This window comes from Stegostoma tigrinum, chromosome 50 (assembly GCF_030684315.1).
Source record: "Stegostoma tigrinum isolate sSteTig4 chromosome 50, sSteTig4.hap1, whole genome shotgun sequence".
Lineage (NCBI taxonomy): Eukaryota > Metazoa > Chordata > Chondrichthyes > Orectolobiformes > Stegostomatidae > Stegostoma > Stegostoma tigrinum.
Genome location: NC_081403.1, coordinates 1,475,424 through 1,490,423, shown reverse-complemented (window position 1 = coordinate 1,490,423; position 15,000 = coordinate 1,475,424). Strand labels below are relative to the sequence as shown.

Below are 15,000 nucleotides of genomic sequence, written 5' to 3'. Positions count from 1 at the left end.
AGTGCTGAGAGTGGGCACTGCCGGAGGGTCAGCACTGAGAGTGGGCACTGCCGGAGGGTCAGCGCTGAGGGAGCGGGCACTGTCGGAGGGTCAGTGCTGAGGGAGCGGGCACTGTCGGAGGGTCAGTGCTGAGGGAGTGGGCACTGCCGGAGGGTCAGCGCTGAGAGTGGGCACTGTTGGAGGGTCAGCGCCGAGGGAGCGGGCACTGTCGGAGGGTCAGTGCTGAGGGAGTGGGCACTGTCGGAGGGTCAGTGCTGAGGGAGTGGGCACTGCCAGAGGGTCAGCGCTGAGAGTGGGCACTGCCGGTGGGTCAGCGCTGAGGGAGTGGGCACTGCCGGAGGGTCAGCGCTGAGAGTGGGCACTGTCAGAGGGTCAGTCCTGAGGGAGCGGGCACTGTCGGAGGGTCAGCGCTGAGAGTGGGCACTGCCGGAGGGTCAGTGCTGAGGGACTGGGCACTGTCGGAGGGTCAGCGCTGAGAGTGGGCACTGCCGGAGGGTCAGTGCTGAGGGACTGGACACTGCCGGAGGGTCAGCGCTGAGAGTGGGCACTGCCGGAGGGTCAGTGCTGAGGGACTGGGCACTGTCGGAGGGTCAGCGCTGAGAGTGGGCACTGTCGGAGGGTCAGCGCTGAGAGTGAGCACTGCCGGAGGGTCAGCGCTGAGGGAGTGGGCACCGTTGGAGGCTCAGCGCTGAGGGAGAGGCCGCTGTCGGAGGGTCAGGGCTGAGAGTGGGCACTGCCAGAGGGTCAGTGCTGAGAGCGGGTACTGTCGGAGGGTCAGTGCTGAGGGAGTGGGCACTGCCGGAGGGTCAGTGCTGAGAGTGGGCACTGCCGGAGGGTCAGCACTGAGAGTGGGCACTGCCGGAGGGTCAGCGCTGAGGGAGCGGGCACTGTCGGAGGGTCAGTGCTGAGGGAGCGGGCACTGTCGGAGGGTCAGTGCTGAGGGAGTGGGCACTGCCGGAGGGTCAGCGCTGAGAGTGGGCACTGTTGGAGGGTCAGCGCCGAGGGAGCGGGCACTGTCGGAGGGTCAGTGCTGAGGGAGTGGGCACTGTCGGAGGGTCAGTGCTGAGGGAGTGGGCACTGCCAGAGGGTCAGCGCTGAGAGTGGGCACTGCCGGTGGGTCAGCGCTGAGGGAGTGGGCACTGCCGGAGGGTCAGCTCTGAGAGTGGGCACTGCCGGAGGGTCAGCGCTGAGAGTGGGCACTGTCAGAGGGTCAGTCCTGAGGGAGCGGGCACTGTCGGAGGGTCAGCGCTGAGAGTGGGCACTGCCGGAGGGTCAGTGCTGAGGGACTGGACACTGCCGGAGGGTCAGCGCTGAGAGTGGGCACTGCCGGAGGGTCAGTGCTGAGAAAGGGCACTGCCGGAGGGTCAGTGCTGAGGGACTGGGCACTGTCGGAGGGTCAGCGCTGAGAGTGGGCACTGTCGGAGGGTCAGCGCTGAGAGTGAGCACTGCCGGAGGGTCAGCGCTGAGGGAGTGGGCACCGGTGGAGGCTCAGCGCTGAGGGAGAGGCCGCTGTCGGAGGGTCAGGGCTGAGAGTGGGCACTGCCAGAGGGTCAGTGCTGAGAGCGGGCACTGTCGGAGGGTCAGTGCTGAGGGAGTGGGCACTGCCGGAGGGTCAGTGCTGAGAGTGGGCACTGCCGGAGGGTCAGCACTGAGAGTGGGCACTGCCGGAGGGTCAGTGCTGAGAGCGGGCACTGTCGGAGGGTCAGTGCTGAGGGAGTGGGCACTGCCGGAGGGTCAGCGCTGAGAGTGGGCACTGTTGGAGGGTCTGCACTGAGAGTGGGCACTGTCGGAGCGTCAGTGCTGAGGGAGCAGGCACTGTCGGAGGGTCAGCGCTGAGAGTGGGCACTGCCGGAGGGTCAGCGCTGAGAGTGGGCACTGTCGGAGGGTCAGCGCTGAGAGTGGGCACTGCCGGAGGGTCAGTGCTGAGAGTGGGCACTGCCGGAGGGTCAGCACTGAGAGTGGGCACTGCCGGAGGGTCAGTGCTGAGAGCGGGCACTGTCGGAGGGTCAGTGCTGAGGGAGTGGGCACTGCCGGAGGGTCAGCGCTGAGAGTGGGCACTGTTGGAGGGTCTGCACTGAGAGTGGGCACTGTCGGAGCGTCAGCGCTGAGGGAGCGGGCACTGCCGGAGGGTCAGCGCTGAGAGTGGGCACTGCCGGAGGGTCAGTGCTGAGAGTGGGCACTGTCAGAGGGTCAGGGCTGAGAGTGGGCACTGCCGGAGGGTCAGCGCTGAGGGAGCGGGCACTGCCGGAGGGTCAGCGCTGAGAGTGGGCACTGCCGGAGGGTCAGCGCTGAGAGTGGGCACTGTCCGAGGGTCAGCGCTGAGGGAGCGGGCACTGTCGGAGGGTCAGCGCTGAAGACAGACAGTAGAGTTGATGCTGTGTACCTGAACATTTATCTGATTGGTGTTTCTCTGAAGTTGGTGCCCATGTTCATTAACACTGAGCAGTCGGGTTTGGTGGGGATGGAACTGTCTCTGTAAACTCAGGATTATGTGAATGCGATGCTGTGCTCCAAGCAGAGACATCGAGCTGTCCAGCACAGAAACAGACCTTTCAGCCCAACCATAATCCCACCTGCCTGCTCCTCGCCCATCTCCCTCCAAACCTTTCCAGTCCATGTCGTTATTATATGGCTTTGAATGTTGTAGCTGTGCCCACATCCATCCCTTCCACATCACATTCCACACACGAGCCGCTCCCTGGGCTACAAAAAATGTTGCACTTCAGGTCTATTTAAAATCTTTCACCTCACCCCACCCAAATTGTATTCTCTGAGTCTTGAAATCCTACCCTAGGGGAAAGACACCCACATTAACTATTGAGATGACAAGGTGTAGAGCTGGATGAACACAGCAGGCCAAGCAGCATCAGAGGAGCAGGAAAGACTTTTCGGTCCTAGGCCCTTTTTCTGAAGAAGGGTCTAGGACTGAACTGTCAGCCAGCTTTCCTGTTGCTGTGATGCTGCTTGGCCTGCTGTGTTCATTCAGCTCCACACCATGTTATCTCAGATTCTCCAGCATCTGCAGGTCCCACTATCTCTGAAATCATATTAACTCTATCTCTACCCCTCACCATTTTATAAACCTCTATCAGGTCGCCCCTTCTACACTCCAGTGAAATCTCTGCCAGCCTACACTCTGCCTGTAACTCCAACCCTCTCTACCTGGCATCATCCCGGTAAGTCTCTCCCGAACCCCCTCTCCAGCTTCATAATATCCATCCTACAACAGAACTGGGACACAGTTGCTCCAGAAGAGGCCTCACCAACGTCCCTGTACAACCTCAATGTGACATCCCCAACTCCTACACTTAAAGCTCTGAGCGACGAAGGCGAGCGTGACAAATGCCTTCTTCGCCCCGTCCCCCCCGCCATCTACCTGTGAAGCAAACTTCAAAGGAGTGTTTCCCTGAATCCTGAGGGTCTCTCTCTGTCCCACATTGCTGCCCCAAGACCCTACCTGCAATCAAACTGCATTTCTCTTTGTATGATTATTCACAAACAATTAGACCAAAGCCCTGGCGACTTGTAAAGTAAGTTTGAACCCAGTCTGAGACCTAGGTCCACCTGACCATCCACTGATGCACTGAGTGGGAATGTGAGACACTAGCAAAGAGAAAATCAGTTGCAAAATCAGAGGAACAGTTTCATCCTGCCCCCTTATGTCGGCCCTTTCATCCCTGAACAAACATACCAAAGTGGGCTGTTCGGCTCACTCTGCATATCTGTGCTAGTCCTCTGCAGCGGTCACTGCATCTCACAGAGGAGTTTTAGGGGCTGCCTAAACCATGGCATGGTGGGGGGGGGGGGGGGAAATTCGGGTGGGTTGGGTTCAGCCTTCCCTCTGGAACTAGAGGACGGAAGTGGGGCCTGTTCTGGGGGATGCTGAGTGGATGTTGAAGTCACTGTGTAAATGTCAATCTTGCTTTTTTTCTGGTAGTGGTTGGGGGGGGCAGTGGATGGCTGGTGTCGGTGTGGGGGGGCAGTGGGTGGCTGGTGTCGGAGTGGGGGGGGCGGTGGGTGCCGGAGTGGGGGGGCAGTGGGTGGCTGGTGTCGGAGTGGGGGGGCGGTGGGTGTCGGAGTGGGGGGGCGGAGGGTGGCTGGTGTCAGAGTGGGGGGGCAGAGGGTGGCAGGTGTCGAAGTGCGGGGCACGGTGGGTGGCTGGTGTCGGAGTTGGGGGGGCGGTGGGTGGCTGGTGTCGGAGTGGGGGGGCAGTGGGTGGCTGGTGTCGGAGTGGGGGGGGCGGTGGGTGTCGGAGTGGGGGGGCAGTGGGTGGCTGGTGTCGGAGTGGGGGGGCGGTGGGTGTCGGAGTGGGGGGGCAGTGGGTGGCAGGTGTCAGAGTGCGGGGCGCGGTGGGTGGCTGGTGTCGGAGTTGGGGGGGCGGTGGGTGGTTGGTATCGGAGTGGGGGGCGCGGTGGGTGGCTGGTGTCGGAGAGGGGGGGCGGTGGGTGTCCGGTGTCAGAGTAGGGGGTGCGGTGGGTGGCTGGTGTCGGAGTGGTGGGGGGCGGTGGGTGTCGGAGTCGGGGGGGCGGTGGGTGGCTGGTGTCGGAGTGGGGAGTGCGGTGGGTGGCTGGTGTCGGAGTTGGGGGGGGTGGTGGGTGGCTGGTGTCGGAGTAGGGGGTGCGGTGGGTGGCTGGTGTCGGAGTGGTGGGGGGCGGTGGGTGTCGGAGTCGGGGGGGCGGTGGGTGGCTGGTGTTGGAGTGGGGAGTGCGGTGGGTGGCTGGTGTCGGAGTTGGGGGGGGTGGTGGGTGGCTGGTGTCGGAGGGGTTGGGCAGTGGGTGTTGTAGTGGGGGGGGCGGTGGGTGGCTGGTGTCGGAGTGGGGGGGGCGGTGGGTGGCTGGTGTCGGAGTGGGGGGGCAGTGGGTGGCTGGTGTTGGAGTGGGGAGGCGGTAGGTGTCAGAGTGGGGGGGCCGTGGGTGGCTGGTGTTGGAGTGGGGGGGCGGTGGGTGGCTGGTGTCGGAGTGGGGGCGCGGTGGGTGTTGGAGTGGGGGGGCAGTGGGTGGTTGGTGTCGGAGTGGGGGGGGCGGTGGGTGTCGGAGTGGGGGGGGCGGTGGGTGTCGGAGTGGGGGGGGCGGTGGGTGTCAGAGTGGGGGGGCCGTGGGTGGCTGGTGTCGGAGTGGGGGGGGCGGTGGGTGTCGGAGTGGGAGGGGCGGTGGGTGTCAGAGTGGGGGGGCAGTGGGTGTCGGAGTGGGGGGGGCGGTGGGTGGCTGGTGTCGGAGTGGGGGGGGCGGTGGGTGTCAGAGTGGGGGGGCAGTGGGTGTCGGAGTGGGGGGGGCGGTGGGTGTCAGAGTGGGGGGGCGGTGGGTGTCGGAGTGGGGGGGGCGGTGGGTGTCAGAGTGGGGGGGCCGTGGGTGGCTGGTGTCGGAGTGGGGGGGGGGTGCTGCTGAAGTCACATGACACTGGGCACAGTCTGGCAGGTTTATTTGTAATTGCAGGCTTTCGAAGCTAAGACGGGCTGTTCCTGTTCGGTCGCTGCTCCTCGGATCTCTCCAGCCATTTTGTGCATCTCCAGCACTCCCTCGCTTTTAGTTTTTTTTCCCGGTGATTGCGGTGTTGCCCGGATTAACCAGATTATCCGTCATTCCTGTTACCTGTTAGTCAGCTGTTGGACACTTTACTCCCACCTTCCGACCCTTTCCATCACACCCCAGGGGACTACACTGGTTATTCTGATGGAGGGTCTAGGCCCAAAACACCAGCCTTTGTGCTCCTAAGATGCTGCCTGGCCTGCTGTGTTCATCCAGCTTCACACTTTGTTAGATAATAAAGTGTGAAGCTGGATGAACACAGCAGCCGAGCAGCATCTCAGGAGCACAAAAGCTGATGTTTCGAGCCTAGACCCTTCATCAGAGAGGTGGATGGGGTAAGGGTTCTGGAATAAATAGGGAGAGAGGGGGAGGCGGACTGAAGATGGAGAGAAAAGAAGATAGGTGGAGAGGAGAGTATAGGTGGGGAGGTAGGGAGGGGATAGGTCAGTCCAGGGAAGACGGACAGGTCAAGGAGGTGGGATGAGGTTAGTAGGTAGGAGATGGAGGTGCGGTTTGGGGTGGGAGGAAGGGATGGGTGAGAGGAAGAACAGGTTAGGGAGGCGGAGACAGGCTGGGCTGGTTTTGGGATGCGGTGGGGGGTGGGGACGAGCTGGGCTGGTTTTGGGATGCAGTGGGGGGAGGGGAAGAGCTGGACTGGTTTTGGGATGCAGTGGAGGGAGGGGACGAGCTGGGCTGGTTTTGGGATGCAGTGGGGTGAGGGGGAGATTTTGAAGCTTGTGAAGTCCACATTGATACCATTGAGTTGCAGTGTTCCCAAGTGGAATATGAGTTGCTGTTCCTGCAACCTTCGGGTGGCATCATTGTGGCACTGCAGGAGGCCCATGATGGACATGTCATCTAAGGAATGGGAGGGGGAGTGGAAATGGTTCGTGACTGGGAGGCGCAGTTGTTTATTGCGAACCGAGCGGAGGTGTTCTGCAAAGCGGTCCCCAAGCCTCCGCTTGGTTTCCCCAATGTAGAGGAAGCCACACCGGGTACAGTGGATGCAGTATACCACATTGGCAGATGTGCAGGTGAGCCTCTGCTTAATATGGAAAGTCATCTTGGGGCCTGGGATAGGGGTGAGGGAGGAGGTGTGGGGGCAAGTGTAGCACTTCCTGCGGTTGCATGGGGAAGGTGCCACGTGTGGTGGGGCTAGAGGGGAGTGTGGAGCGGACAAGTGAGTCCCGGAGAGAGTGGTCTCTCCGGAAAGCAGACAGGGGTGGGGATGGAAAAATGTCTTTGGTGGTGGGGTCGGATTGTAGATGGCGGAAGTGTCGGAGGATGATGCGTCGGATCCAGAGGTTGGTGGAGTGGTACATGAGGGTGAGGGGATTCTGTTTTGGTTGTTATTGCGGGGAGAGGGTGTGAGGGATGAGTTGCGGGAAATGTGGGAGACACGGTCAAGGGCGTACTCGACCACTGAGAGGGGGGATGCTGCAGCCCTTGAAAAATGAGGACATCTGAATGTGAGTTTGCTCGCTGAGCTGGAAGGTTAGTTTTCAGACGTTTCGTCACCATCCAACCCAAACTTTGGGTCCGCTACGTGGATGATACCTTTGTCATCACTAAACAAAACAAATTAGAGGAAACATTCAAGACCATCAATAATACCCTTTACTGGCATAACATTCACAAAAGAGGAGGAAAACAAGAACAACCTGCCATTCCTAGATGTCGCAGTAGAGCGAACAGCCAATGGGGAACTTCAAACCAGCATCTACAGGAAAACAACACATACGGACCAAATACTGAACTACAGGAGCAACCATCCCAACACCCACAAACGAAGCTGCATTAGAACATTATTCCAATGAGCCACCACACACTGCAGCACAGAGGAACTACGCAGAGCAGAGGAAAATCATCTATGCAGCGTATTCAAAAAGAATGGGTACCCTATGAACACAAGCCACTGATTCCTTAGCAATAAACCCAAACAAACAGACAAAACGGGCTCAGAAACCATAACCATGCTCCCCTACATCAAAGACATTTCCGAAATGACTGCCAGACTACTCGGACCTCTTGGCATCAGGGTAGCCCACAAACCCACCAACACACTAAAACAGCAGCTAATGAACTTAAAAGACCCTATGCAGACAACAAGCAAAACGAACGTCATCTACAAAATACCTTGCAAGAACTGTGACAAACACTACATTGGACAAACAGGCAGAAAGCTAGCCACCAGGACACATGAACATCAACTAGCCACAAAACGACATGACCCACTATCACTCGTATCCTTACATACAGATGAGGAAGGACACCACTTTGATTGGGACAACACATCCATCCTAGGACAAGCCAAACAGAGACACGCACGAGAATTCCTAGAAGCATGGCATTCCAACCAGAACTCCATCAACAAACACGTTGATTTGGAGCCCATCTACCATCCCCTGAGAAAAAGAACAAGAAATGACATCACCAACCCAAGGAAACCTAAACAGATAAATAGAAAGCAGGACATAGCACCAGCGCTTCGTCGGAGGCTCACTGATGATGTTACCTAGAATGGTGACGAAACGTCTGAAAACTAACCTTCCAGCTCAGTGAGCAAACTCACATCCAGAACCTCAACCTGAGCCACAAATCTTCTCAAAACTCGCGAGGACATCTGAGATGTACGCGAGTGGAATGCCTCATCCTGGGAGCAGATGTAGCAGAGGCGAAAGAATTTGGAACAGGGGATGGCATTTTTGAAGGAAGGTCGGTGGGAGGAGGTGCATTCTAGGTAACTGTGGAAGTCGGTGGGCTTGAAATGGATATCAGTTTCCAGGTGGTTACCAGAGATGGAGGGAGAGGTATTAGAGATGGTTAAAGTGAACTGAAGGTTGGGGTGGAAGGTGTTGGTGAAGTGGATGAACTGTTCAAGCTCCTCTGGGGAGCAAGAGGCGGCGCCGATACAGTCATCAATGTAACGGAGGAAGAGGTGGGGTTTGGGGCCTGTGTAGGTGCGGAATAGGGACTGTTCCATGTACCCTACAAAGAGGCAGGCATAGCTTGGGCCCATGCGGGTACCCATGGCCACCCCCTTTGTCTGCAGGAAGTGGGAGGAATTAAAAGAGAAGATGTTGAGGGTGAGGACGAATTCGGCTGGGCTGATGAGGGTGTCGGTGGAAGGGAAATGGTAGGTAACGAGTAGGTGAAATTTCAGTCCTGAGTTTGCAACGGAAATGTGAAGAGAAATTTTACCCTATATCTAACCCTGTGCTGTCCCTGTCCCTGAGAGTGTTCGATGGGGGGGGGGGGGGACAGTGCAGAGGAAGCTTTACTCTGTATCTAACCCCAACTTTTGCCCCCAACACCTTCATGAGGCTGAGAATTCCACGGAGCCCTGACAGTCTGAGGGGAGACATTGTTCCTCATCTGCGTCCTACCCCTGTATATTCAGACTGTGACTCTCTGGACTCCCCCAGTCTAGTCCTGTCAGATTTTTATAGATTTGGATCAGGTGTACCCCACCCCCGACTCCATTCTCATAAACACCCAGTGAATACAATCCTCACCAATCCAGTCTCTCTTCATACATCATCAGTCCTGCCATCCTAGGAATCGGTTGCAGAAACATTCCTTGCACTCCCTCCAGAGCCAGAACATCCTTCATCAGATAAGGAGACCCAAATTGCACTCCCAGCCTCTGTCTGTGGGCTCACCCTGTACAATTGACATTCCTGCTCCTGTACACCCCCAATCCTATCACTGTCTCTGTCTTCCTCAGAAGCCAACTGTCAACATTAAGGCCAAGATTTTGAAGGACAATCCAGATTCCAGGAAGAACGTACTGCTACAAAAATCCAAGTTGCTGGTGGAGGAATTTCGATGTTCCCTGGGAGAAAGTGAGGCTGAAGTAGAAGAGACAGTTACTGAGCTGGAGGAAGAGATGCAAGAACAACTCGAGAATCATCTGACCATGTACACGACAAGCTTTCTTAAGGTGGTAGAACTGCGAAAGGATGAGAAGCTAGAAAAATTTCAGTTGCTCGTAAAGGAACGATTAGGTGATATTTCAGTTATGCTGAGTTTGCAACGGAAATGAGCAGGGACATTTTACCTTATATCTAACCTTGTGCTGTCCCCGTCCCTGGGAGTGTTTGCTGGGGCGGTGACAGTGTAGAGGGAACTTTACTCTGTATGTAACCCCGTGCTGTGTGTTTGTTGTACAAATTGATAACATCTTCATAGAACACACAGAACATTACAGCGCAGTACAGGCCCTTCGGCCCTCAATGTTGCGCCAACCTGTGAAACCAATCTGAAGCCCATCTAACCTACACTATTCCATTATCATCTGTATGTTTATCCAATGACCATTTAAATGCCCCTAAAGAGAGTGACAAATACATCAGACAAGATGAGCTAAAATGCTGAAGACAAAGTCTGATTCACTAGTCTTAGAGTTTAGGAGACGTCTGGAGGGAGATGAGGAAGTGAGAAAGGCGGCCTCAGAATTGAGGAATAAATTCAGTTATTTCTGTGCACATTATGACGGGATATGTGATCATATTTTTAGAATATTTGGGCTCTGGCCCTGGGATGAGGTGCAGTAGGAGCAGGCTCAGTAGTAACTGCCCCTTTCATCATAGGGAGATTCACTGTTTGTGCTGCAGCTTATAATGGAGCTGTGCTGTTCAGAACAGGTCTGTGCTCTGTGTTGAGGGAGGACACATTAGAGAGATCCTGCAGTGAGTTATTATGGATAGAGCTCAGGAGTACGAAGGGTGAAATCATAATAATGGGAGTTTTCTATAGACCTCCCAATAGCCCACAGGAGACAGAGGAGCAGATACTAGGAAGGTGTGAAAAGAGCAGGGTAGGTGTGGTGAGTAACTTGACTGGGACTCCCTTAGAGCCAGTATGGAGAGCAGTTTGTTCGAAGTGTCCAGGAGAGCTTTTTGAGACATATGTATATTGACAATCCAACCAGAGAGGAGGCCAGACTAGACTTGGTATTAGGGAATGAGCCAGGACAGGTGATCAATGTTTCAGTAGGAGAGCATTTTGGGCTCAGTGACCATGACTCCATGGGATTTCGAGTTGTCATGGACCAGGACAAGAGTGGCCCTTGTGTGAGGGGGTTTAATTGGGCAAAGTCCAACCATATCGAAATTAGACAGGAGCTGGGGAATCTGGATTTGGAGCAGGTATTTGAGAGTAAATCTGTGTCTGGAATGTGAGAACCTTTCAAAGACCAGTTGGTTAAATTGTAGGACATGCACGTCCCTCCAAAAGTGGAGGGTAGGAATGGCAGGATTCAGGAACCGCGGATAATAAGGGGAATTGTAAACTTGGTCAAAAGGAGAGAAGAAGCATCTGATAGGCCCAGGCAGCTACAAACTGACAAAGTCATTGAGGAGTCCAGAGAAATTAGGAAGGAATGAAAATGTAGAATTAGGAAAGCTGAAAGGCTAACATGTCTTGAGCAAACAGATTCAAGGAGAATCCCAAGGCTTTTGATGCAGATATTAATAGAAAGAGGGTAACAAGGGAAAGAGTAGCCCCCACAAGGATAAAGGAGGGAAGTTATACGTGGAGCCACAGGGAGAGGGAGAGATCCTCAATGAGAACTTTATATCGCTATTCACTGAGGAGAAGGTCATGACTGATGTTGAGGTCAGGGATGAGTGTGTGAATACTTGAGATAAGGCCAACATACTGAAGGAGGATGTTTTGCATTAAGGTAGACAAGGAGCAGATGGGATCCATTCCAGGTTGCTCCGAGAGGCATGGGGAAGGAATATCTGAGGCATTAACAGGTGTTTTCATGTCCTCTTTGACCACAGGTTCCAGAAGACTGGAGATTGTTCCCTTGTTTAAGAAAGGAAGCAGGGCTAATCCAGGAAATTGTGGGCCGGTGAGTCTGACATCTGTGATCGGAAGGTGTTGGAGAAGATACTGAGGGACAAGACATCTGCACATTTGGCAGGAAATGGACTAGTTAGTGACAGGCAGCATGGTTTTTTTTTTACAGGGAAGGTCATGTCTCATCAAAGTGATTTGTTTTGAAGAGGTGACAAAGATAATTGATGAGGGAAGGGCTGCGGATGTAGTTTATAGGGACTTTAGTAAGACTTTTGATAGAGTGCCGCATGGCAAGTTGGTACAAAAACTAAAATCCCGTGGGATTTAGGGTGGGCTGGCGAGATGGATACAAAACTGGCTTGGTCATGGAAGACAGAGGGTTGCAGTGGAAGGATGGTTTTCAGAATGGAGACCGATAACTCGTGGTGTTCCACAGGGACCAGTCTTAGGTCCCCCGTTGTTTGTGGTACATATAAATGGTCAGGAGGAAAATGTGGGTGGTCTGATTAGTAAGTTTGCTGACAACACGAAGATTAATGGACTTGCTGATAGTGCTGACGATTGTGAAAGGATACGACAGGACACAGATAGGTTGGCTACTTCCACACAGAAATGGCAGATAGAATTTAATCCAGACAAATGCGTGGTAATACATTTTGAAGGATCATATTTAGGTGTGAACTACACTGTCAATGGCAGAACCCTGAGGAACATTAACATACAGATGGATGTGAGAGTGCAGGACTGCAATTCCCTGAAAGTCACAACACAGGTGACCAAGGTCATTAAGGAAGGCATTAGGCATGTTTACCTTCATCGCTCAGGGCGTGGAGTACAAGAGTTGGCAAAACATGTTGCAGTGATATAAAACCCTTGGGAGGCCACATTTGGAGTATTGTGTGCAGTTTTGGTCGCCACATTACCAGAAGGATGTGGAAGCTTTGGAGAGAGTGCAGAGAAGGTTCACCAGGATGTTGCCCTATCTTGAGGGCATTGGCAATGAGGAAAGGTTAAAAAGACTGGGAAAGAAGGTGGCTGAGAGGAGACCTGATGGAGGTCTACAACATTATGAGAGGCATAGGTAGGGTGGATAGTCAGGGGCTTTTTCCCCAGGGTTGAAGTTTCAATTACAAGGGGACACAGGTTCAAGGTCAGAGGGGAAGGTTTAAGGGAAATGGGCGAGGGAGGTTTGTCACACAGAGAGTGGTGGGAGTCTGGAATGCACTGCCAGAGGACGTGGTGGAAGCAGGCAGATTGGCAATGTTTCAGAGGCATCTGGATGGTTACATGAATAGGGAGAGAATAGAGGAATATAGAGTGAGTAAGGACAGAGGTTTGTTTTTTAGATTAGTCAGGGTACAGGCCCTTTCGATGCTGCAAAGTCCTCCTTGCTCACATCTGGGGGCTAGGGCCAAAACTGGGAGAACTGCCTCACAGACCAGTCAAGCAACAGCCCGACATTGTGACTACTCACGGAAAGTCCCAGACACTAACGCCACCATCCCTGGACATGTCCTGTCTCACCAGCAGGACAGACCCAGCAGAGGGGGCAGCACAGAGGGATACAGTTGGGAGGGTGTTGCTCTGGGAGTCCTCAACATTGACTCCAGACCCCATGAAATCTCATGGTTTCAGGTTAAACATGGGCAAGGAAACCTCCTCCTTCAGCTGATAAATCAGTGTTCCTCCATGTTGAACAACACTTAGGTGAAGCAGTTTGGATGGCAAGGGAACAAAATGCACTCTAGGTGGGGGATTTCAACGTCCTTCACCTAGAGTGCAGTGCTACTGATGGAGCTGGTTGGGTCCTACAGGACATAGCTGTTGGACTGGGCCTGGGGCTGGTGGGGTGGGAACCACCGAGAGGGATAAGCATTCCGGACCCTCACCCTTACCAATCAGCCAGCGACAGTATCGGTAAGAGTGACCATCGCACAGTCCTTGTGGAGACCAAGTCCCATCTTCACATTGAGAACAACCTCCATCAGGGGATCACAGTGTATAGGAGGGATGGCCAGGAGCAGCACCAGGCATATCTGAAGATATGGTGTGAACTGGGTGAAGCCACCAAACAGGATTACTTGTGTGCCAGACAGCGAACGATGCAAGTGATAGAGCAAAGCGATGGCACAGCCAACGGATCAGATCTAAGCTCCAGTCCTGCCACATCCAGTCGGAAATGGTGGTCGACAATTAAACAACTCACTGGAGGAGGAGGCTGCACAAATATCCCCGTCCTCTATGATGGAAGAGCCCAGCACATCAGTGCAAAAGATAAGGCTGAAGCATTCGCAGCAATCTTCAGCCGCAAGTGTGAGTGGAAGATCCATCTCAGCCTCCTCCAGTGGTCCCCAGCATCGCAGGTACCAGTCTCCAGCCAATTCCATTCACTCCGTGTTGTAACAGTGACAACATTCCCGCAATAGTACTGAAGACTTGTGCTCAGGAACATGCCGCTCCCCCTGAGCCAAGCTGTTCCAGTACAGTTACACACTGGGATCTACCCGACAATGTGGACAATTTCTCAGGGGTATGCTGTACTTAAAATGCAGGAGAAATCCAAACCGGACAATTCCCGCCCCATCAGTCTCCTCCCGAGCATCGGTAAAGTGATGGAAGGTGCCAGTAACAGCGCCTTCACACAGCACCCGCTCAGTACCAACCTGCTCAGTGACGCCCAGATTGTGTTCCACCAGGGCCACCCAGCTCCTGACCCCCATTCCAGCCTCGGTTCAAACTTACATGAGGTATGGGCCCAGTCAGAGGGTCAGCGCTGAGTGAGCAGGGTGGAGGGGTGCAGTTGGGAGAGCCCATCCTGAGTGGGGGGGGAAGGTGGGTATGTAGGGGGGGGGTCAGTTGCTATGGGGAGTATGTGAGTGTGGGGTGAGGGGGAGTCAGTTCTGGGGGGAGTTTGGATGGGGGCTGAGGTGGGGAGAGTCTGAGTGAGGGGGAGCAGGTGTTTGAATGGGTGGGAGAATGTGGGGTGAGTGGAGTGGGGGAGTGGGAGTGGTGTGAGGAGCGTGTGGGGGAACTTGTGGGTGAGGGGCTATGTGTGGGTGGGAGGTGTGCCAGTGAGGTGTGTGTGTCTGGGTTGGCGGGGTGGAGTGTCTGGGGCGGGTATGTGTGTGAGGGGTGGTGAGGGTGGCGTGTGTGTGTGAGTGGGGGGCAAGGTGTGGGTGGGGGGGAGTGGGTTGGGGGAATGTGTGGGTGGGTGGAATGTGTTTGTATGGGGGTGTATGGGTGGGGGCCAGTGCGTGGATTGGAGGGGAGTGTGTGGGTGGGGTGAGTGTGTGTGGCGGGGGCAGAGTGTGCGTGAGTGGCGTGTGTGGGTGAGGGAGTGTGTATGTGGGTGGGGGGGAGAATGTGGGTCAGGGGAGTGTGAGTGTGGAGGGGAGTGTGTGTAGGGGGGGAGTGTGTGTGTGTGGGTGGTAGTGGGTTGTGGGGGGAGTGTGTGTGTCTGTTGGGGAAAGTGTGTGTGGGGGGGAGGAGTTGGTGTGGGGGGGAGTGTGTGTGTGTGTGTGGGGTGGAGTGTGTGTGGGGTGAGTGTGTGTCGGGGAGGTAATGAGTCTGAGTGTGTTGTAGGGGGGAGTGTGGCTGCGTGTTGGGGGAGTGCGTGTTGAGGGAAGTGTGTGTGGGGGGGGTAGTGTGTGAGTGTGTGTGTGTGTGG

The 15,000-nt window shown here is 55.2% G+C and overlaps 1 protein-coding gene across 1 annotated transcript in view; it reads right to left on the bottom strand.

Annotated features, from left to right (window-relative positions):
• Positions 1-15,000, bottom strand: part of LOC132207501 (uncharacterized) — a 26,520-nt gene that overhangs the window by 2,801 nt on the left and 8,719 nt on the right. The window contains exon 4 of the mRNA XM_059643271.1: positions 2,384-2,703. Within this exon, the coding sequence (XP_059499254.1) occupies positions 2,384-2,703 (320 nt within the window). The remainder of the gene's footprint in view (positions 1-2,383; positions 2,704-15,000) is intronic.